This window comes from Netta rufina (genome assembly GCF_964035555.1).
Source record: "Netta rufina genome assembly, chromosome: 1".
Lineage (NCBI taxonomy): Eukaryota > Metazoa > Chordata > Aves > Anseriformes > Anatidae > Netta > Netta rufina.
In genome coordinates this window covers 199974295-199997818 of record NC_140123.1, presented here as the reverse complement: position 1 = coordinate 199997818, position 23524 = coordinate 199974295, and the positions used below count along the sequence as shown (strand labels likewise).

General features: G+C 44.9%; 1 protein-coding gene across 1 annotated transcript; it reads left to right on the top strand.

Annotated features, from left to right (window-relative positions):
• Nucleotides 1–4541: 4541 nt before the first annotated feature.
• Nucleotides 4542–18613, top strand: MCM10 (minichromosome maintenance 10 replication initiation factor; the record flags this gene model as incomplete). The annotated part of the gene is made up of 19 exons (XM_084306373.1): nucleotides 4542–4548; nucleotides 5342–5662; nucleotides 6450–6554; nucleotides 7161–7295; nucleotides 7779–7953; nucleotides 8750–8915; nucleotides 9648–9815; nucleotides 11137–11253; nucleotides 12217–12416; nucleotides 13191–13291; nucleotides 14296–14397; nucleotides 14496–14613; nucleotides 15302–15530; nucleotides 15768–15927; nucleotides 16233–16351; nucleotides 17147–17260; nucleotides 17778–17923; nucleotides 18123–18165; nucleotides 18530–18613. The coding sequence occupies 19 exons, from the start codon at nucleotides 4542–4544 to the stop codon at nucleotides 18611–18613; spliced, it is 2610 nt and encodes an 869-aa protein (XP_084162499.1).
• Between the last annotated feature and the right edge of the window lie 4911 nt (nucleotides 18614–23524).

Sequence of the window (23524 nt, the reverse complement as noted above, 5' to 3'; positions counted from 1 at the left end):
TCCCATCTTGTTTTGGGGCAGTCTGTTTGTCTTGCAGAGGGCACCAACAGGTTTGATTTGTGCCTGGTCCATTTCTTCCCAGTTTTCAGAATTGTTGGCTGGGTATTCAGAAGGAGCAGAGTAGGATGATTACATTAAACTGAAAATGAAAGTTCAACATTGTATTCTTAATACCAATTTATTACTTCTTGGTTCACCCTTCCACTTCAAAGTCCACATTATAATAAGCCCGAATGCTTCCTGATTTGACATTACAGTGCACTGGTCTCAGACGTGTTGGATTGCCAGAGTTAGGAAGCCTGAATTTTCCTCCTTTATAGATGGTGTGAACTGCAGACACTTGGACCTCTGGAAGAAGAAATGCAGGAAAGATTGCATTTATAACTACAGCACTTTTAGCAGAGTAGGTTTAGGTAGGAAAGTGCCATAGTTGTTATAAATTGCTGATATTACAGAGTCTGATGAAAATGCTGACTTTTCAGCATCAGCCTAATAAAATGGTAGAAAGTGTATTTAATAACAGAACATAGCAAATCGTGGTAAAAGACTATTGTAGCATTAATTATTCACCAAGAAAGCCTCAAGTAGTCCAAAGGGGAAAATTAGACAGGAACTGCTGTCTCTGATGATGTGATATGAATAATCACTGTGCCCCATCACAGGAGTTACAGGGAATAGCTTTAGATTTAGTAAATCAGGTGAGGGACAAAAGATGGGACAGAATAAGATGAGTTCAGGATTTCACAGATCTCCATCAATGCCATCTTTTTTTCTTTCATTTGAGAAGAACAGCTACTTCCATATCTGTTATGTAGATAATCATGCAATACAATTCAGATAAAGCATATCTTGAAATGTCTTAAATGTAAGGACAAGTTATATAACTACAATTAGCAATGGTTTTAGCCTTGAAAGCTGAGGTATCTCAGTTTCCACATACACCAGAAATGATGAAAGTATCTGCAACTATTGAGCTACAGAAGGACTGTCCTTTCCCTGCAAGCATTAAGCCAGGAAAGTAAGACTCAGTGTTCAAACACACTTTCATACATCTGGCACCCTAACTTGAGCATTGTGTATAGGAAGGAGTCATGCACTCACCCTCTGTAACATTGCTTATGAGTTATGTCACGTGTCTATAAGAAATATGAGACTGCTCTGTGATCAACAGTGGCAGGTATGTGGCCTTTACTGCTGACATTTCAGGGAGTTTCAGACACACTGAATTCCAATTTTAAGAGATATTAGCTAAAGGAAATGTACAATAATTGTACAACCTGTGAGAGAGGTGCATGTGCAGTAAAACTTGTATAGTTTATATAATCCAACAATGTTTAGCTAAAGAGAATGGAACAACTCTATAGGAGAAAGCCTTAAGGATGCTGGATACAACAACTGAATATGCAGTGTTATGGCAGATATTTTGTACTGGTACATGACAAATTCTCCTGTCAATCCACTCAAGAACTAAGCACTTATCCAAATGGTCCTATGGATGAAGATCCAATCACAGAGGAGAAAACATACCGAACAGATCAATAGCAGAATTAGAAATAAAAGTTTGGTAACTCAATATCTTGCTTCAAACCTAGAGTTGATTAATTCAAAACAAAGACCTCGATACAGTAAGATTTACATTTTGGTTCAAACAGATTAATATCCTTAAAGCATACACAAGAAAAATATGTGTAGTGTTTCTTGGGGGGAAAAAAATATTCCTTCAATGTATTTTAGTGTGCAGAGACAAGCATTTCTCATATTATGCTGTCAATGAACTCTCAGCTACCAACACCAGGAAAAATAGTCCTTTTTTTGCCCTTGTAATTAAAGTTTTTGTTTATTTATTTGCTTTTTTAAGAGGATTCGGGGTATGGACACAATGTTGGGGGTTGGACCCAATGATCTCTTGAGGTCCCTTCCAACCCCTACAATTCTGTGTGTGATTTGTTTTTATTTATGAGGTTGTCACGATTGTTCAACTTCTCTATTGTAGCTTCTGGATTCTTCCTTTCTGTTAGCTATAGTTCATGCTCTCACACATGGCTTCATCCATAATTTCAGGTAATGCAAGAGCTGACTGAAGTCTGTTGTGAAGAGATATTCATCAGCTTGGTTGCAACCTTCTTCATCAATTACAAGCACCCCCAGCAGATGCAATCTCTTATTGACTTTTAATTAGTTCCTTGCGACAGTAGGATTTATGGGCTTTTTCCTTGAATCCAATTTTATTACAGGAACTTTGCGATAGTTATGGATTCTGCAATGATCAAAAGCTGTTGGAAGTGCTACTAGGCCAAAATCAAACTAATAGAATGTTAATAGAGCTCATTTCATCTGAGGAGCGTTAACCTTAATGAAAACACAGAAAATCGATGTGAAAGGCCAAAGGAGGAATTACTTATGCATCTGTCAAGCCAAAATTAATCATTTTAAGAGGCTTCGGTAAGAGAAGGGATCTTAGCACAGGAATACCAACAGGACAACATGGGCACTGGCTGAAGCAGGTCTTCATAGAGAGATCAGGTACTGGCTCTAAGATCACAAATCAGGAGGGACAAGGAACTGCAAGAAATAAAGCCACGAAACACTGAAAGCTGCTAATGCAATAGGAAGGATTATTTTTTCTGTAGATGTCATCATTAACTGCAGTCCGTTTAACACAGAGGACAAATGACCTATCATGACAGGTTACCATGGTCAGCAGATACTCATTAGCACAAGTTTAAGAGTAATTTGCTTTCCCTTAGACGACAAATAAGATAAAATGTTTTTGTCCCTTAAAGTGACTAGACTCTACGTGCCAATGAAGGACTTGCTACCTGTCACATATCCCTGTTTTTAACAAGACATTCCTGCTGTCACAATGTGTCCCATGGTCAGCACCCTATCTCAGTGTGGAACAGGAGACAGAAGTCCAGGTTTAAAATCCAGGCTGGGAAGAGGCCAGGAACAGTCCTGTAGTTTGGGCTTGAGATTTGTGAGCAGGAAAGTACCTATGGATTTGCAGATCTCATATCCCAGGGCGGGCAAGCCAGTTTGAGAAATGCCTGGGTAGGAGAGCCAGGTATCTCCAAACGTACCATTGATTCCCACCCACGAAGATGGGCACCCATCTTCCTATCCAACAAGATGGGCGCAAGGTGATGGATATGCCTGAGCTATGGGCAATTGCTGCAGCTCTGATGGGGCCAGTGGGTCAGGGAAACCTCGGCCTGCAACCAGGTCCTACGGCTGTCCTCCTTACTGGGACAACCACCCAACCGAGCCTTTCAACCACCCAAGTGGTTGAAGTTGTCTGTCGTGCATCCATCCAAGTGGGTGCATCCATCCAACCAAGCCTTTCAGACACCTAACTGAGCTTCTCAGCCACCCAACGGAGACTCTCAACCACTCAACTGAGCCTTTCAGCTACCCAATGGAGCCTTTCAACCACTGAACAGATCACTTCAATCACCCAACAGAGCCTTTCAACCGCCCAACAGAGACTTCCAACCACCTAACAGATCACTTCAATCACCCAACTGAACATTTCTCTATTTGCTTAGGATATTTGAGTGCATCTTCATATTTTTTCTAGTCATCTGCTGGAACTTCTTCATGATTCCTTCAGTTCCAAAGAATTTCTGTCTTGTCCTTAATTTACCTTTTCTAACCAGGTACTGGTACCACTGGCCTTCAAATACCAGCAACACCATCTCTTTTTTTTTTTTTTTTTTATATATCATCCTGCAGGGTTGACAATACCCTTGTGGTCTGAGCCCACCTCCTCGCATTTTTGGAGCAATTTTGGGGTGATTTCCGTGTCCAGTAACAAAAACAAGACTAAACCACTAATTTGGGGGCGATTTCTGTACATGGTGACACGAAAACACTAAATTCATACATATTCAGGTATCTCATTTTTCACAGAATCTTGGATGCTCACCCAAAAAAAAACAAACAACAAAAAAAATGAGACCCCACCCCACCCCTCCATCTGCCCACAACCAAGATGGCGCCCGGCTGCGCCCCTCTATGGCTACCAGGACTAAACACGGCGCGGGCGCAGCGCCCGGTGGTGCCGGCGCGCATGCGCTGAGCAGGGGCGGGGCCCGCTTGGAGTTTTGGCGGGCGGCGGCGAGCGCGCGGCCGGCGGTGAGAGTAGGCTGTGAGGGGATGGGGGGGGGGGGGAAGGGAAAGTTTGGGTTTAATTAAACCTAATTACGCCGTCTGACCGATGAGGTGGGAGAAAGCGGTAAGCATTTCGTTAAGCCTGCCCGTGACCAGGCTTTTTATCTAAAAATAATGCCTTTCTGCTGCCCTGAGTGCCTCAGAGCTCGGGCTGCAGCTGTAGAAAATGCGCTTGGGGGGGGGGGGGGGTTGAATTCAGTGGGTCCCTCATCGGGAGCTGTGAGGAAAAGCCACATTCGTGGTTTGCACGTCTAATAAAGAGCCAGAGCAGCTCAATATAGCTGGTTATATCCCTTCTGACAGTATGGATGCTGTTCTCCCGTGACAGAGGGCATTTTACCTCAAGCTCCTGAAGAGATCTTGGTGAAATCATGGAAGGTAAGGGGTAAAAATGCTCGTTTGCTTTCAGTAGGGAAGCTCTCTTTTGACCAATAAGTTGGTTAATTTTGTCCAGAAAACTTGGTAAACCTCTTAATGAAGGAAGTTACATTGCACTGACTCCTCTCCCAGAGACTTCTGGTGTTGCCCCTTGCCTTTGTCACTGTCGCCTTTGTGTGAGGCTGCTCTGCCTCTTCCCTGGATTTCTCTTTTCTTCAGCAGCAAATGCTAAACACGTTCCTTGTTTTGTTCTCTATTTAATTTCTGCTCTCTGTCCTATTCCTCTCCTTGTTCTTTATTTTTCCAGTTATTTGTCCTTTTGCTCCACATTCCTTTGCTACGCTGTTCCTTGAGTAAAGCATATCCTCTGATATGCTTTTTTGCCTGTCTGGCATCTTCCTCCTTAACTCCTATTGCCAAAAGCCATTTGGGTGTCCTTGTAGAGCTGTCAGCTATCCTTAACAAGTCCTAAGACTTCTTTGTAACAGAAGCTGTTGTTCAAGCAGCTGCCCAGGAGGAAAAGCCAGTGCTAAGCGGCCTGCAAGCTTTCTGCTGACCACCCTGAATCATAAGTGGAGAGTGTCTGCAACCACGTTTCTATCTGACCAGGTGGCAAGAAGCTGCTTTATCTTCCTGCAGCCAAAGTTGAAGCAAATCTTTAAAAATACCACTTGTTGCTCTGATTTAGTCTTGGTTGTCACTAGCCTGTGATTAGACTATCTTGAATGTTTTATTCCATGGCAGCTTTCCGCTAAATGTACAGAAGTAACATTGAGTTTAATTTTTGCCTCAGCTGATGATGACTTGGACCTGCTGGCCTCCCTCCTGGAAGAAAGTGAGGAAGCTGAGGAGGGGAATTCTCCTGAGGAGGAAGATGCCCCAAAGGATGAGGGGGGAGAACCAGATGAATACGATGAGCTCTTTGATGCAGAAGATGATGCATCCTACACTGAGGAGGTCAGTGCTGAGGACAGCATAATTGACGAGCAGAAGGAGAACCTGGCTGCACTGTTTGGAGACGTGAATGACCTGCTGGAAGAAGAGGAGGCAGAAGAAACTGTTTCCACTTCAGCTCCCAGTCAAGAAAAAGAGAAGACTAATGAAGAATTGCAAGGTTTGTAACAGCATCTTTTATCTGATTTGTCATATCTATGTTTCTTTTTTCAAGAAAGCTAATGGGCAGAAGCCTGCTGCTTCTCAGTTTAGGACAGTAACCAGACAGGGAATACAGAAAGTTCTTGTGAACAACCAAGGCATTCAAAATCCAGTTTTCAGTGCTAAATCCAGCTTTCAGTGCTCATTAACCAAACTCACCGACTTATTTTCCTAAAAGAAGGACACGGGACTGAGTAAACCAGGGAGACTCAACTAGCTCTGAACAGGATAGGGAAGGTTTCCTATGTACTTGTGCCTTGTCTGATGAAGAGCAACATTGCTTCAGTCTTTAGGGCTGTCATCCTGGCATCTTTTACCAGCATAACTCCCCCTGCTATCACAGGGCTTACTGGTGGGAGGTTCTGCCATAGCAGCCAATGTTGTAGCAGCAGAGCTGGTCCCTGAGCCTTGCACGTATTTGCTTACACTGGAAGCGCTTCTTTAGCTATGGAGTGCAATTGTCAGCAATTTAAATTGTCTTCGTTAGGAAAGATACATGCAACATGTCAAGGAACATATACCAAACAAGTCAAGTATTTATACAAGTCAGCTCCAGGCTGCACAGAAACGTGTTCCTTCACTGTGAGCTATGTAGAATAAGAGCAAAATCTGTACCATGGCTCTAGGCTTTGTTTTCTGGGCTTCTGTGATGTAGTAAAACTGCCAGACTTCATAAATCCCTGCTTGCAATGGCTTCCCGCTGTCTTCATTATTATCTTTTTTTTTCCTCCTTATTTCTTTCCTAGCTGAGCTGAGAAAATTGCAAGAACAGATGAAGACGTTACAGGAGCAGTTGCAGAAGACAGCTATTGGGCAGCAATCCAGTTCAGGCCCTGAGAAGAAAACCCCTGGTAATGAGACTAATTAAATGAGTTCCTGATTTGTTGGCCTACCAACATGCAAATTACAGGCAAGACTCCAGCTAATCTAAAGTGAGCACTGAGCAGCAAGGAGGAATGGTGGTCTGGTGTATTCCCACGCAGATTGTTTCCTGCAGCTATGGACTAAATCAGTGAGCTGCAGTTTTGGCATCTGCATCATCTGTTAATCCTTCGTGGGGCAATCTGTGACTGAGGTGCTCCGGGGTCTTCTGCTGGAAGTGTTCCTTCTTGCTGGCAGACCTCGGTATGCCCAGAAAATACAGCTGTGTTTATTGCTGTAGCACACTGGGTGTAGTAGTAAACTACATGGGGGAAATTGAAAAGCAAAAGGGGATGTGCCTGCTTTTCACAGCTTTGTGGTTTCAGTGGCATACAGAGTTTTGGGTCATCAGGGGAAAGAATCACCAGGGTTTTTCTTGATGTTGCATTTCAGATGCTGGAAGTTTAGCTGAAGGATTTCCATGTGGGACCCTGACTTGGCCTCTTTATTCAGAAAATTACTGAGTTTGGAACAATCCTTAGTATTTGAGTCTAGATCCTAAGATCTCATAAATACTTCTTGGTTTTCTTGCCCAGGTAAATCTCCCTGTCTGCCCTTAAAGGAAATCAAAGTTCAGAAGCTGCAAGAGTCGCCCTGTTTCTCGGCTCAGCTGGGCAATCCCTTACTGACAGCCAAGCGAGGAATCCAGAAATCAAAAGCCTCCTCAGCAGGTAGCATTCTCACTGAAACACACTGTGCTTTTGTCAAAAACCTGTGTAGGTCACAGCAGCAGTGCAGACACATCCAGGGTAGTTTTTATACCAGCCAGTGCACCAGGAGCAGTCTGGTCACAGCAGAACAAAGCTCATTACAGAGTTAATTACTGTGTCCTTTGCAATGGGTGCTATGCTCTCTGCTGCTATGGTTAATTTGGACACTGGCAGCGTGTACTTTTAAGCTTACCTGCCCTGGGAAGCTCATGTTGAGGCAGAACTCACTGCTTGAGTACACACAACTGATCCGGAGCTGTCAGTTCCTAAATGACTGTGAGACCAGTCCTGTACCAATAAAACTGATTAATGTCTTTCCTCTGCTCTGTTAAATTAGACTTCTGTTTCTGGTCAGATGTAAGTTGATGTTATTTTTATTTAGATATTTTCTTTTGTTATCAAGAGTTGTATTTGTTTTTTTTTCCTATTTTTTTCCTGCTAAAGAAACCAAGACTCCTCCTCCGCGACAAGTCCTCAGTCTGGCATTCCAGCCTCTCAAGTCTGCCCCAGGGAACACGCCCAATAAGGTGACCAGAGAGAAGACTCCTCAGATGCCTACGTGCTCCAGTACAACATCTCAGCCGGTGTCTGTGGAAACCTTCTCGGGGCTGAGATTAAGGTCAGCAGCCCAGCAGTATCCCCGCCTCTTTCTGGGGATATCACCCTCAAGTGATGGGAGAGAGAACACAATCAGTCCAATCTCCAGCGATGCTAATCACAAAGGTGGAGAGCGGAGGACTGGATTTCTGATTTGCTGTTTATACATTGCTTAACTGTGGCAGATTAGTCAGTCATCAGCACAGGCTGTAACACAAAGCCACGGCATTGTCTGGTTGTTAAAGTTCACATTACCTTTTTACATGGCTTATTACCATGTTCCTATTTTTATCTTCACTTCTTTCTAACAAAAAATATAATTTTATTAGCCCTTACTTCCCTGAGATGTCCTAAGCAGTGGACACATACAAGGCCTGCTTGTGCCCCAGCAGAGCAGATTTCATTTCACACAGAGAAGCCTCAGGAGCCACTCGCCATTCCCATACTCGCTGTAGCCACAAGAGGTCTCTGAATACTTACCATGTCTTCCTCACCAGAAACTCACCAGAAACTGCTGGATTCGCAGCATATTTCCAGATAGCTGTGATACCTGGTCCTTCCTGAAACGAGAAGAGTTAGTGAAAGCTCGGGGCTAAGTTACAGTGCGACTATTTGGACAAGGAACAGTGTGTGGTTAGTAGCTTTCCAGGATTTGGGCGGCATCTGGAGCTAAGGGGTTTTGTTTCAAGGTGAAACGAGGCACAAAAACATTTTGGTTTGAGACAGTCTTTCTCAGGAGAACGCTGAATATTTTTGTTTGTGCCTGTCCATTTATGTAATGGAATGTGTTCTTTTTTACGTGCTTTCATTTGATGTAGAAAACCCCGGGTTTCATCAGCTGAAATGGACAGAAAAATGGCTAACAGGAAGCTGATCCGACTGTCCCAGCTGAAAAACAAACTTGCTACAGAAAACTTGGAGGAAACAGACTGGGTGACATTTGGAGTTATAATAAAGAAGGTCACTCCTCAGAGCGCAAACAACGTAAGTAACTTCGTTGTATCCCAATGAAATGCTGGTCTTCTATCCTGAGAAACTAATTAGGTCTTCAACTTAATCAGCTTCCTTTGTGTAGTTACTGAAAAGCTCCTGTATTAAAGAGCTTGGCTCATCTGGCTTCATGCAGTAATGCTGCTTTTAGTCCTCAGGGTAAGTCCTCAGCTTATCTGGAGCAACTGTCCTGGGCACTAGTGTAAGTGTAGCCGTGGCATACGCAGGTGAAAAAAATTTCGACAGATTTATGCCATGTTACATGGGAAACACCAGTGCAAAAAAATGTCTTTCTGGACAGCTCTCTTGTTTAAATGTGGCAACATGTTGTGCCTCCAGCATTTCCCTAGAGATCATTCTACCCTGTGTGGTGCATGACCTGTGGACTTTCACTGATGAAACAGAACTGAATATGCCTTGGTTTTGATTGTTCAGTGGGGTCAAAGCCTCGTTATTCAACAAGCCAGAGTGCTGTCCAGCTTTAATATCAGGAAGATTAGTGAGAGCAGCATTGTTGCACTAGTTTGGCCTCTAAGAATCCTAGAACTGGCTGTGTGGCTGGATGTATTGTATCTAACCTTTACTGAGGTTACAGTTTGTGCTTGTCTAAACCAGGAAATCCCAAGGGAAAGTAATTAGAATAACTCGTTCAGTGTGACAGCAAGAGAGGATGCAATCAGTGTCCTCTTTGCTGAGAGCTGAAAGGAAAACAAATGTTCGTTCCAGGGCAGAACCTTCAGCATCTGGCGGCTGAACGACCTGCGGGATCTCAATCAGTCTGTCTCACTCTTCTTGTTTGGTGATGTCCATAAGGAGCACTGGAAGACAGACCAAGGCATGGTCATTGGGCTGCTCAACGCTAATCCTATGAAACCTAAAGAAGGCTCGGATGAGGTGGGAGAACTTTTCACTTGCCCATCAGCTGTGGGAAAAAAACAAACAAAAAAACATAGCTGAACTTTTTCATATCTGCCTGAGATTTAGCTTTATAACACGTTAAGGTTGAAATTACAGTAGTCTGATCTAGCTATTTGCATGATGTGTATGTGCTCTTGACTTTTTGGTAAACTAACTCCAAGAAGTCCAATCAGACATCTAAAACCAAAGTTCATTGTAGTGTTTAACCTGCTCTTGGTAGCAGTCAGCTCCTCTGGATTTGTGGGAATTGTATCTTCTTGTCAGTTTGTTCAGCTACTTCAGTGCAGTGCCTGGTCCAGCTGAAACATCTCGACAAGCTGAAAAAAGGGGGAAGCTCATTTCTCTCCCCTAATTTAAGCATGAGATGTGATTGGAAATGCTTCCTGGTTCCAAAACTGTGGCTGAAAAAGGTCTTTGATTTATAAAACAAATCATATATTATGTATAGTAAGTTGATACATAGCACTTCATTTGTTTAATCAATTACTTATAAATGCAGAACATGATGAATTACTTTTTCTTTATGTATCAAAACATGTAAGGTAGCTTCATTTTGCTAATAAGTTAAATGTTTTCTTAATGTCTTTTTAATTGCACTGGAATGGAAACCGTTTTTACTGACTTCTGTCAAGGGTAATTTCAGTCTAGTTGCTGGTGATGTGGTGTTTTGCATTTTAAATTCTCCAAATGGAAAAATTAAGAATCTCATTAATTGTCTATTAAACTATATAATTGCTGAAATTAACATTAATAAGCTGTAGAAAGGCCTGCTGGTGAGTAGGAAGGCGCACCGGATTTAATGCAAGGCCTGTACTGAATGTTTCTTCTTAGCTAAAAATGGACACCTTTAGAGCTACATAAAAACGGATTTTGCCGAATATTTCTTGTCTACAAGTCCCAGTATCTCTGGGTGGCGTGAAGATGATGCTTTTGTTGTCCCACAGGAGACAGTTTTGTCTGGATCTGGACATATGGAGAGGGACAGAGAATTCCAGTCCATCTCCACTTCTCCTCCGCTGCCAAATGCGGTTGCCATGATGCTGTCAGCTTGCTTTCCTGAGGCTCCGAGCATAGAAACACAACATCCTTCATCTCCTTGTGGGAAATAAATCTGCTTTTTTTGTTTTTAACTGAGCCTTTTTCTCAACCTGAACAGGATGTTGTGGCTTTCTTAAACTAGGCCTGCATTTTTTTAAAGCTGCACTGCTAATACCAGAGGTGCCAAACTAGACTAGAAGCAAACCAGTGACATCTTGAGAGAAGCCCCTCCTCAAGACATGTTCTGATTTCTTTCTAGGTGTGCCTGTCTGTTGACCATCCCCAGAAGATCCTGCTCATGGGTGAAGCTCTGGACCTGGGTACATGCAAAGCCAAGAAGAAGAATGGTGGTTCCTGCACACAGATAGTGAACCTGGTTTGTACCTCAGTAGTTAGGACATCCTGAAGCTGTTGGTAAATTTTAGCTGCTGCTTTTGTACTCATGCTCCAACTCTTTTACTTCTTTCTGGATCTTGTGAGTAATTAAAGTGGGTGGAAAAGCTGAGGAATGAAACTCCAAAGAGCTGTTTCCCTAACAGCCCAGTAGCAGTGGCACTGCAGCTCCCTAAAAGCAAAGCTAGTGCTGCAGTGGAAAGATAATGGTCTCAACTCAAGGCTGTGACTACAGACCCACTCCAGGAAGTGGCTGTGCACAGGGCTATCGGTGTCAGTGAAATATTCCACAGCCACTTGGAACAGACCCAGATGGAGGCTCTGGCAGAAGGACCTCCTGAAGGAATTGGCTGCTTGGTTACTTAGTGACAAAAGATGTGTAATTATGGGATAATTGTAGCTATACAAACATGGGGCAGATGGATATCAACAATAGAAGAGTAATTTCTTTTTGTTGGTGAGAAGAATCCCCTGAGAGAGTGCATTTATGACACTGCTTTCTCTGGCAGGCAAGTTTACTAACTTAAGTTCCAAACTGCCCTGCATTGATGCTGAAACCTGATGAATTAATTTGGAATCAGTGCATGAAACGTGCTCCAGTTTATCTTTGTGTTCATAGCAGTAAGAAAATGGCATACAGCTCAGTCAGGAGCACAGAATTTGGTCAAGAGGACCTGGAACGTCAGTTGACCTGAGCCAAGGAGTGGCCTTAAAATTCCTGGGATGGAAGAAGTCTTTACACAAGCTTTTTTTTCCCGTGATTAGCACAGGCAATTTTAATTTCACTTTTTATTGCTGAGCGTGAGCGTATGTTTGCTGATTTGGGTGATTGCTGGAATGCTACAATGGAGATGAGACTTCAGTTTAGCCACAGGTGTGGGTGAGGGGAATGAAGTAAATTGTATCTAATCATGTTTTGCTACAATCTTCTTCCATTTATTTTCAGAATGACTGTGAGTATTGTCAGTACCACGTACAATCCCAGTACAAGAGGCTCAGCTCGAAGCGGGCAGATCTGCAGTCTACCTTCTCTGGGGGCCGCATTCCCAAAAAAATTGCTCGGAGAAATCCCACTTTGAAGGAGAGGCTGTGCCAGGATGGATTCTACTATGGAGGAGTCTCTTCAACAGCATACGCAGCCTCAGTGTAAGACAAGCCACACGTTTCCTTTGGGCTCAAGCACAGGTCTAAGATTTTGAACAGAATTTCCCCCTCATATATAAATGAGTATGAAGCTCTCTCTTAAGGGTGGCTGTTTAGTTAGAGTTCCTTTTCATCATTTTCACCTGCATTCATCAAACAGGAATAAATGTCCCATGTATGGTGTAATACTTTTGGCCTCACAAGGTAACAGAGCTGCTGTCTGATAGGCAAATTTCATCAGTCAGTGCTAAGATGTGGGCAGGTGTGTTTTTATCTCTGAATTAATACTGTATTTTCAAGCCAGATGATATTGGGTGTCAGTAGATAAATGACCTTTACCATGAGGTCCCAAGCGTTCAAGTTGAGTATTTTCCAGTGCCATTCCCTTACCCTAATTTGTCGTGACTCATCAAATTTTAATTCCAGTTTCAGTGTCGGTGCATTCTGTATTTCTTCTTCCTCCTCTTCCCTTCCTTGACTGAAATGACACAATATCACCGTGTCGATGAAGAGGCAGTGGTACACCCTGTGTATTATTAAGTTACCAAAGCTGGTAGATCCCTGTGTATCACAGACTGAAGTGGAGGGGTCAGGCCCTTTAACCAAATCCCAGTGAAGACAGCTGTGGAAAGACTTGAGTCACAGCTGGATCAAGCTCTGTGTTTACACACTGCTTTAATTCCCATACCACTGCCATCTGATAACTGGTGTGACTCCACAGTAATGAAGCAACCCCCAAAAAAACCCTGACGTTCTGGTTTTGTTTCTTCTTTCTAGTGCAGCAGCTGCCGCGCCAAAAAGGAAGGTTCAAACCACTCTCTCCAATCTGGTCGTGAGAGGAGTTGATGCAATTGTCCAGGAAACCAAGCAGAAAATTGGTACCTAACTATCTGTGTAGTCTCTTCACCCTCCAGATATTTTTTTGACTTGATGTGTAGCTGTGTCCCAGGACCCTGAATGAATCTGGCAATTTGTTTGCTACAGAGATAGACGTTTGCAGGCTGCTTTCCTAATTGATCTAAACTCCTCTTTCTTCTTGAGATCACAGCTGCCAGGCAAATGTAACTAAGCAACTGTGTGGCTTTGTGCATCTTTTTTCAGCAGCGCCCCTGAATTAAGTCTCCCGTTCTGTCTTTGGACAATGACAGAAGATCTTTGCCAGATTAATGGGAATTGGAAATTCTAAGAACTTTGAACCAGAGAATTTATTTTAATTGATTAAAATAGATGGCTTCTGTTAGTCTGGGAGGCTTCCGAGGAATACTAAGTATAAATCGGAGACAGGTCTGCAATGCAGGGGGCCTGCTGGGTGCCTAGCCTGTTTCTTGTGCTTTTCTTTTGTCATCTTCAAAGCATGTTCCGCCCGTAGTCTTTGGAAATTCACTGATCTTCTCTACCTGTGTTTCTTTTCTGCAAAGCACTTAATATTACACCTTCTTTACACTCAGTGGAGAGCAGATGACAGATTATTCAAACCACATGCTCCAGACGTTGCTTAGATGTCTTATCCATCTTTTAGTTCCTTCAGTTGCCACCATTTCAGGCACCATAGCCTGTGTAATTTCTCTAGCTGCTCTTAATTCCCCAAGAATAACATTTGATGGTTGTGGGGCTTTCAAGCAAAAACTGTTTAAAAAGGGGGATGGTGGGAACACTACAGATCAACAAGGCTGGGGGGGGCTGACTGATGAAACTGCTGAAGAGGTAGAAATATTTGTGTGACGTGCTGTGCTTGAGCAACCAAATATAATGTAGGAAGTTGGTCCTGCTCTGGGGGGTGCTTGAGCAGATGACCTGCAGGGGTTATTTCCAACCCTCTGAAGCTAGGTCTGCTTCCCTTTCTGGCTCCAAGTCTCTTATATTTATGCCTCTTCTGCTCCAGGTGCAGCAAAGAGGCCCATGCCGTGTTCTGAGGAGTTCAAAGAACTGCTGGCACAGCCAACCTTTGGAGCACGAAACCTCTGCAAGCACTGGACCAAAGCAGGTGTGTCCTTGTGCCTGAAGGAAAACCCACTCCTGAGAGCTCTTGGCTCCTTCTAAGCAAACACTGGTGTTTTTTTTTTTCTTTTTTATTTCTCCCAGATGCTGAAAATAAGCAAGGGGGCACTTTCCAATCTCTCTCTGCATCAGCACTGCTCAAGCAACAGAAGCAGAAATTGCTGGAGGCCAGAAAAAAGCGATCTGAAGAGATTCAGAGGAGGTAACACATGCTGACTTTCACAAGAAGGGGTCCATTACTGTGGCCTGTTATTGTACAGAGATAGTTTGCTTTTTTCATAAAAACTTCGTTTAAATAGAAATACTGCACTGGGGTTTTTGTTTTAGTAGAGACCTAAATACTCTGGAGTGGTGCCCAGTAACTGGGAGGCATGATGGGAAGAGGTTGATTAGAGTAGGAAGCTGGCGTCAGGACTCCTGGTTCTGATCATTGCTGGCCTGAAAGGGTCTTCTGAACCTAACAATTTGCCAAGTGCATCTCTGTTAACAAACCTAAGAAAAACCCCATAAGGGCCATCCTGGATGAAACTGAAACTGGCAGAGCCTAGTAGCCTCAAAAGGCTCAACTAGAGCCAAAACAAAAGGTTCTAAAACAGAACCTGAAGGAGAAAAATAAAACTAGGTACCAATCATGATGATTTTTTGTTACAGTACCCCTGAAAGGATTTTTTTTTTCCATGAACCTGTCCAACCTCTGCCACGACTTACGTAAACCTATGTATTTATGTGCTTAACTACCAATTCAACAAAAAAGTCCATTTCTTCGTGATCTTTCAGCTCCTACCTGCTAGCTTTATTTGAGGTTTCTCTCTGTTTGTTTGTTTTGGAAAGAACCCTTCTGTCTCTGTGACTTGTGTCACTATCTGAGTGGATTACTTTTGCCTTACAAGGTTTCTCCAGAACACAAGTAAAGCTGACAGCCCTGCTCTCCCATCCTCCTCCGGGCAGTCCTCACACCTTTCCCCAACGCCTGGAGCAGAGTTTCCCAAAGCTGCAAAAATGTCAACTCCTCAGAGGCCCAGGCTCGGCACAGGCTTCTCAGAAGGAGAAGACATCCTCTTCTTTGATGGGCCTCCACCTCCAACACCAAAACTGGGCGGCTTGGCAGAAGCCAAAAAGGTAACAGCTCTTCGAATGGGTGGGTTTTGAGTGTGAAGAAGGGGAGGATAAGGGAAGCTTGATCTGGGGTAATACAGGAGTCATCAGGAGCTGGGGATTTTGTTGGTTTTCTCTTTGCTCTGTTCTGTGTGGATCTTTCCTCCTCCATTTGACAGACTTCCTCTGCTACTGCTGGAAGTAGGAACATTGGAGCTAGGCTGGTCACCAACCCGTTCACTGCTCTTTCCTGTTTTCTAGCTGGCTGCAATACAGCGACTGCGAGCAAAAGGCCAGGTTCTTGCTAAAACTGATCCAAACAGTGTCAAGCGGAAAAGAGCTGAGCTCGATGATGTCCTAGAAATTGTTGAAAGAGTTGAAAAAAACGTTGCCCAGTCGCAGAACACAGATGCAAGCAACGGTAAGTCCTGTTATGTTCTAGAATGGAAAAAAGTGTGCTTATGTTCTGCTGAGCAGGGCACTATTCCTGGGTCAAAGACAGCTTTGAGAGAAGGTGCAATGTTACCTATAAAATGCTGTTATTTCTCTGAAGCCATCTTTGGCCTTGGCGTCACATTCTCCTGACCTACTAAAGTCTGTTGCTTGACCTGAACATTTGCTTGAGACATCTGAGACTTCCAAAACCACCTCCAGTGACCATGCTTAGAAATCACAACCTTGTTTTGACCTTGGTCTCTAGAGGACTGAACTCTTTTGTTTTTCTAGAAGTGGATGAACTGGAGCCTGCCCAGAAGAAGCGACGTGAGCAGCTGGCCTATCTGCAGTCAGAAGAGTTCCAGAAAATCCTGAATGCCAAGTCCAAGCACACGGGTATCCTGAAAGAGGTATGGCCTCCATCCAGCCATGACTGAGGGCTTAGACCTAGGGAGCTGATAGGACTCCTCATAATGATTTCAGCAAGAAGCAGGTACCCAAACATGCCCCAGGTACCACATCACCCTGACGAGTAGCATCAGGGGTCTGAGCACACGGAGCACCTTGCCTCCAAGTCAACATTATTATGGTACCTGTGCTAAGGTCAAGGTGCCAACCTCTCTTTTTTTTTTTTTTTTTTTTGCTGTTTGCAAGAATCAGTGAAGCTTCCCAGTTAGTGGATGAACAAAGAAATCCTGCCTTTAAAAACAAGTTAGCCATGTGCCTATTTCTTACCTCAATTCTTGTCATCTTGGCCACGTAAAGGTTGCACTGAAGAGCTAAGAGCTCGGGTTTCTCCCATCAGGGTCCCTGCTGAGCATGTTCTCAGGGGATATTGGCTCTCCAGAGGCACAGGGCTCTTGTCTTGGATATGTTGTGTTATGAATTCCTAGTTATTTTAAGGTCTGCTGAGGAGTAATATTTTGGGTAAGAACCAATCTTATCCATTGCATCTGCCTGCCTCCCCTTTATCTGCACGGTGTGTGGTCATTTCACTAGTGCCTGCTGTTTAACCCTTCCACTCATATGTCTCAGTGGTGGTAGAGCACAGCACGGATTATTCAAAGCAAGAAATATTTGGTCCTCCTCTGGCTCCTAGACTGCAGTCTTCCCCCAGACAATCCCAGTAACTTGCCCAGGGGTCACATGTGGAGTGGCTTCTCCCATCTTTCTCCCCATAACCCTTTTTCCTGTTCCCCCCACAGGCTGAGGCTGAGATGCAGGAACAATACTTTCAGCCCCTGGTGAAAAAGGAAGAAATGGAAGAGAAGATGAGGAACATTAAAGAAGTGAAATGTCGGGTTGTGACGTGCAAAACAGTAAGTGAGGTGGAGCCAGGGTGACAGCAGGGGAGTGGGGTGCAGATGGTACAAAATGGTGCTGGATCATCCTGCAGCCTCCCACCAGTCACTCAGTTGGCCGTAGTCCAGTTCAGGGATCAAATGGGGATGGTTTTATTCCTTGCAATTCTTTTGGAGAGCAGCACATGCCCTGAGGGACTTTGAGACATGAGGATGCTGGCATGGCAGGCTTTAGTCCTGTGCTCAACATCGATTTGGTGTTTATGGCAGTGAGTTCCCCAGATATTGGTGCTCTGGCATCCATTTACCAGCACTATCCCTGAAGTGCTTGGGACCAACACCCTTGATTCCCCATATTACACGGTCAGTGAAGCCCCGTGCCTTCAAAAACATCTCCCTCAGATCTCAGACTGTTGGGCACCTCTAGATGGGAGAAGGCAGAGGGGCTTTGGTTTGGATATTCAGCTGTACCCAGCCCACAGAACAGGCGCTGTGTGCTGGGGAAGCAGTCGCAGCTCTTTCTTCTCCCTGACAGTGTAACTACACCTACTTCAAGCCTCTGGAGACGTGCGTGCAGGATAACCACGACTACCACTGGCATGATGGCATCAAGCGATTTTTCAAATGTCCTTGTGGCAACCGAGCTATTTCCCTTGACAGGCTCCCCAAAAAGCCCTGCAGGTAAGAAATGAGCCTTGTGAAATTGTGACTTGGGTTTTCGTACTGTCCGTTCACAAGTAAAGTGCTGGGAGTCACAGCATCATGCCCTAAAACTGAAATGTCCTTCATGCTGAGTGATGTGGGAAAAGCCTGGGGCCTATTTTGGATGCCCTCAGCAAACACACCGCAGTGGTCCTCACCTCCCATCTTCATCTTTCAGCACCTGTGGCCTCTTCAAGTGGGAGCGAGATGGGATGCTAAAGGTAAGACACCAATTTCTGAGCACCTCAGCACTCTGCCTTTTGTCCCAGGCTTTGCTTCAGTGCCCTTGGGACCTGCCAGCAAAGCCCAGCAGCTCTGCACCTCATCAGACCCCTACAGGAACCTGCAGACTGTGTTTAGTGGAGTTTCTCCTTTTGCTTTCTGCTCTTGAAGCTTTGTTTTAATTAACCATGGGGATGGGGAAATTGCTTTTTACCAGATCTGTGAAAATTCAGAGTGTCAAGTTTTCTAGAGGGTCTGTCAATGTTTAATCAGATAACTTAGGCCCACCACAACTTCTGTCACAAAACTGGGAAACCTCTTACTACATTTTTAACTTCCTTTCTCCATGATTTGTATTTCTAGGAGAAAAAAGGTCCAAAGATTGGTGGAGAAACACTTTTACCGAGAGGGGAAGAGCAACCAAAATTCCTCAATAGTCTGATGTGACCTGGAGTTGGTGCTTTCACAACATAAGGAAGGATTTCTATGTCTAACCCACGCATTACTGGAATGCCAGGAGGATTCTGGCTTGATGAATCAACAAGGAAGTCAATTTCTCATGAGAGGGACATCCACAAAGTCTCCTCTTGACTGGATCACTGCATGAGCATTCAGCATTGATCTTTTTAAAACTACCTGGAAAAGGCTGCATGTGAAATACCCCTTCATGTCTGTTCTGTCTTAGTAACAGCTTGTTTACAAGATTTAGCCTAGAAAAGAGACAGGTACTATGGAGTAATCCCACAATTTATGTTAAATGACTAGTGTAGAATGACCCCACCAGAATTTTAAGGGACAAATCATCATGAACTGGGAGAGCTCTGACTGAGAAGTCTGATTCTGTATGCACTTGTGAAATTAATGTTGTGCTGCTTGATGTCAGCCTCGTGCCTTTTCAGCTGTTGGCTGAAAAGGGATGTGAGAGGGTTGTAACCACACAGTGATCTTCATTAGCTCCAAAATTACTCGCTTGGAACCCTTAAGAACAGGTTTCAAGTGGTTCTGGAGTTGTTTCCTTGGCTTATGACTTCAGAAAACTTCTGTGCCCCCAGGTGTCTGCAGTGCAGGCTAACCAGAGCCCTTACAAAAGCCTTTCCCTTTCCCAGCTGGATTCCCAGCACCACCTGCACTACAACACTCCTACAGCTACAACCCTGCAGCTCCCACCTCAGAAAAGGCATTTTAATGAGTCTGGCACTCCTGTGAGTGGTCTTAAAGAGCCGAGTGATTCTGTTGCACAGCTTTTCCCTTTTTTCTGGCATTTTAAATCTTCCTGAAAACCTTCCCATTTGTTACCTTGTGGACCTTGGATGCTGGCACAGCTGCTTATGGGGACAGGAGACATCTCAGCCCAAGCAGGAGTGATCCCAGCAGGATCACAGGGGATTTTTAAGTACCTTATACCACCCGCATCTCTGTGTTTTGGTGAAACTGCCACATTCTTAGGTCACAGTGGCTTCATCAATGGCTCTTGTTTGCACAGGGGATGGAAGCAAAATGTTCCTGCACTTGAAGCATCTGGGCAGGTTTACCTGTGTACTCGAGCCCTCATCTCCAGGTGGTGCTTCTGCTGGGCAGCTTTGCTTGGCACATTGCCTTCATTTCAGTCTCATTTTGGTGCTGTTTGTTGGGTCAGGAGGTGTCGCTGGTTGGTGACTGCACGTATGGAGCTGTGACAGCGCTTGGAAGTGTCCCTTGTTGTCTCATCCAGAATAAACGCTGCGTAATCGAGCACTCCCTGCCTCTGGGTGGTATTTATCTGAGGAAGAGGAGGTGTAAGGTGCTTGCTCAGCATGCTTGCTAGCTCATTGCTGAATCACCAAATGGAATTGGTCTGTAGCTGGTTCCCACATGGTTTTTCTTAGACCAGCAGGAGTTTCTCATTTGAAGTTCCATCCACAGCAGTATCAGCCTTCAGCTGGCAAGTTGAAAGCCTCACGTGTTTTCCAGTTCCTATCTCTTGGGCCAGTGGAAGGGGAAATTCCTGCAGAAATCAAACTGCCAAAGGCAATCATTTATCTTCAGTGCGTGCAGGCCTGTGCTCTGTAGGCCAGGTATTTTCTTCCTTGAGAGATGAGGAACAGCAGCGCTATTCTCAAATCTATGCAAAAGAAGGGTGAAGGTACTGAACCAAAATGCTTTGCTTAAACCCCAGCAGCAAATGAGGGAGTGCTGGGACTCGTAATGGAGTCTGTGTGCCTCACTCTGTTTCTGGGGAGATTTTCCTTGTGCCAGAGGTGGCTCCAGCCCAGCAGAAGGAAACAGCATGGGAGCTGCCTGCTGGGGCACGCTGCCTTGTGAGTGCACACCCTGCATGGTGCCAGGGCAGCCTGCAGGCTCTGCTTGGTACCGAGCTCAAGCATTCCCACTGATCCTTGGGAGCAAGGGCAGGCTGGAGGTGCCATGACAAGCCCAGCTGGCCCTGGTAGCCAGCTGTTCTCAACAAAGCCTCCCACGGAACCAGGCTGGGGTTTGGATCTGTTAAACACCTCCTCAGCCCTCAGCTCCTGCTGCAATGTTAATTTTGAACACCTGGCCCTGCTGCCACAAATTACCTTCCCCTGGCTTTTATGAACACTGGCAAAAATTAAACCTTTAGCGTTTTATCCCTCTGCACTAATCAGTCGAGGCCTTCAGATTCAGATAAAACCACGTTAATGAGAAGTTAATGCCTGTTTGAGTAAGCACTCAAAAGTAAGTCCTCATAGAGGACTTTCCTCTGTGCCTGTCAGCTTCTCATGGCAGAGTCCACGCAGGGCACAGCAAGCTGGGCTCACCCAGCCCTTGCACCCAGCCCTTGCACCTCATTTTATTTTCCCAGCTCACTGCATAGTCACTGCATAGTCACTAAAATTAAGTGTTTGCAGGATGAAAGTGTGGGCAACGTTCTCCTGGGCTATCGTTTCCTTTACAAGCCATGGTGAGGATCCTGCTTCATTCTGCCCTGCGATGCCCACGTGGGAAAAACCACGAGGTGCAGCTGGAGTCTCCCACCTCTCGCTGACGCAGCAGGGATCAAAAAGGTAAAAACCTTTGTCTGTGGCTTCCTCCTCATCCTCAGGGTCAGGGAGTGATGGAACTGGGAGCAGGGCAGAGCAAAAGGCACGAGGTGGGCACTGCTCTGTGCCCTGGGGCTGCAGAAATTGCTGCAGCTTTACTGGGGCTGCTGCAATGTCAGGGTGCTGTGGGTTAGCTTAGGGTGAAGCAGCCTTGCTCCCTGGTTTTTGGGGAGGAAAAGCTTTTCTGGAAGTAGTATTTAAAGCTAGGAAATAAATAATTGAGAGTAGTTTAAAAAAAAAAAAAATCCTCAAAAGTGACTATTAGACAAGAAAAGGGGCCCTCTGGGAAGCTATTTCTGAAGTCTTGAAATAAAACAGCCCCAGACAGGGTTTCCCTCTAATTTCCTCTTCATTTCAAAAAGAAAAGTGAAATCCCCACCTTCAGCTGCTGTCCTGGTGGCACCTGAGCTCACACTAAGGGCTTGCAAGAAATGGATTTGCTGTGCTTCCTTCATGTGGAGAAAGATGCTGGAGACCTGAAACATAATCTTGCATATAACCTTATGGTAATAATATTAATGCCATCTAATTATATGTTCAGTTATTAATAACCTTATATTAATATCCACCCAAAAGTATATCAAAAGAGATATTAGGGGGAAAAAAATCATGAAACGAAGCACATCTGTCGTCATTCCTCTTTGATTTTCAGCTCAGGTTTCTTTTGAAGTGCATCAGCTGCTCAGCCTGGGGGCAGTCACTTTGTGCCAGCATAACACGCTTTTGCAATGCAGTATTTGGGTAAGTTACTTATGTTGAGGGCAAAAAAGCACAGAAATCTGGCTGGAGAGCAGTGGCTCTCCCTGCTCAGAAGCTGCTGAGGCAAAAGATTAATTCTCTCACAACTCCAGTTACAGTCACAGAAGTGGCTGCTGGAGTAAGTTTGCCCCATCTGGGTCTGATTCACACTGAAAGGCACCACGGGGTGCTGACAAAATCCTTCTGGGCAGCTCCACTGGCAAGCAAAGCTGGAGGAGGAACCTGCCGAGCTCCACAGGTCCGATCCAGAGCCCAGAAGGGGCTGTGGGGGCAGCAGGGGCACCCCTCGGGCACAGGCAGCAAGAAGCAGTCTCAGGACAAAGGCTGGAAAGGTTTGCCAGTTCCAGTGTAAGGTCACAATTTAAGGTTACTGCACAATCTGAAGCAGAAGTCACTTCATATTTCGCAAGGCCAAATTCCACCACTTCCTCTCTCCAGGTTCTCTTGGATCGTGGTCTTGGCAGCAGCACTGCAGCCCTCCCAGCTGGCAAAGTGACAGTGACACCGGTCTTGTAACCAGGTCTTGGGTAAGCAGTTTTATAGTGTTAATTTTATTGATTAAACTAACAGTGAAGCTGCAGGCAGAGGTGGTTTCCTACCCCTTTTCTTTTTGACCTGAAACGGCTAGGAGAAATTCTCATCTCACAGCTAACTAGCTCTTTGCCTGCTTTCTGGAGGTGAATTCAAACACCTCACGCCTTTTCTCCGTTGGAGCAATGCTGCAGCCTCCCTGAAACATGGGGAGCTGCTTCGTGTGCTTCAGCTGGGAAAGAGTTTCCCCAGGAATGGTAAACCACTCATCGTGGTACTGTGGTTTCAGAAGCTGCTCCAACACAGTAGGGGAAGCCCTGCCTCTCTTTGCTGACACAGCTGAGGCCAAATTAGTTTAAATCTCATCTTGTTGCCCAGTGAAAGCCCAGGCTTGGCTCTGTGCTGGTCACAGCTGCTCCGTGGAGTTGCTGGGAATGACATCAACCTGTGTTGTAATAACTCAATACTCAGTGTGCCTGTGCAGAGTCTGGGCACCTCCGAATGGGAAACAGCGTGGGGCTCAACTTTGCTAAACTACAAAAGCCTTTGAAAAGTCAAATCTGCTTTGAAAACCTGTAATATAGTTAATTAAGCTTCCTTTTCTTCCCCAAAGTCAGACTTTGATCTGCAGCAGTAGGAGCCAAAACCAGGCTTCAAAAATCCTTCCTTTGGCACCTGGACAAGTGTCTTCATATCAAAGCGCTGAGCATGCAACAACTGTCAGCGAGGGCAGGAGTTAGAGGCTAAATTTGACGTGTCTGACCTCTCTGTCTGGAAAATCACACACCAAGTCTACGCAGAGGACCTTCTCTTTATTTATTTTCATTTATTAAGTTCCCCTGAAATATCATTTCAAGTGTTTAGGGCACACAGTGTCTTAAACAGCGGGGCTTCTGGCAACCGCAGACAGCTGGAGAAGTGAAAATGTGTTGGTGCCCAGCACTTGGCTTCCCTTCCACCAGCCCTAAACCAGCAGCTCCTCAAAGCAGGGCCCAGAGGGTGCACTCCA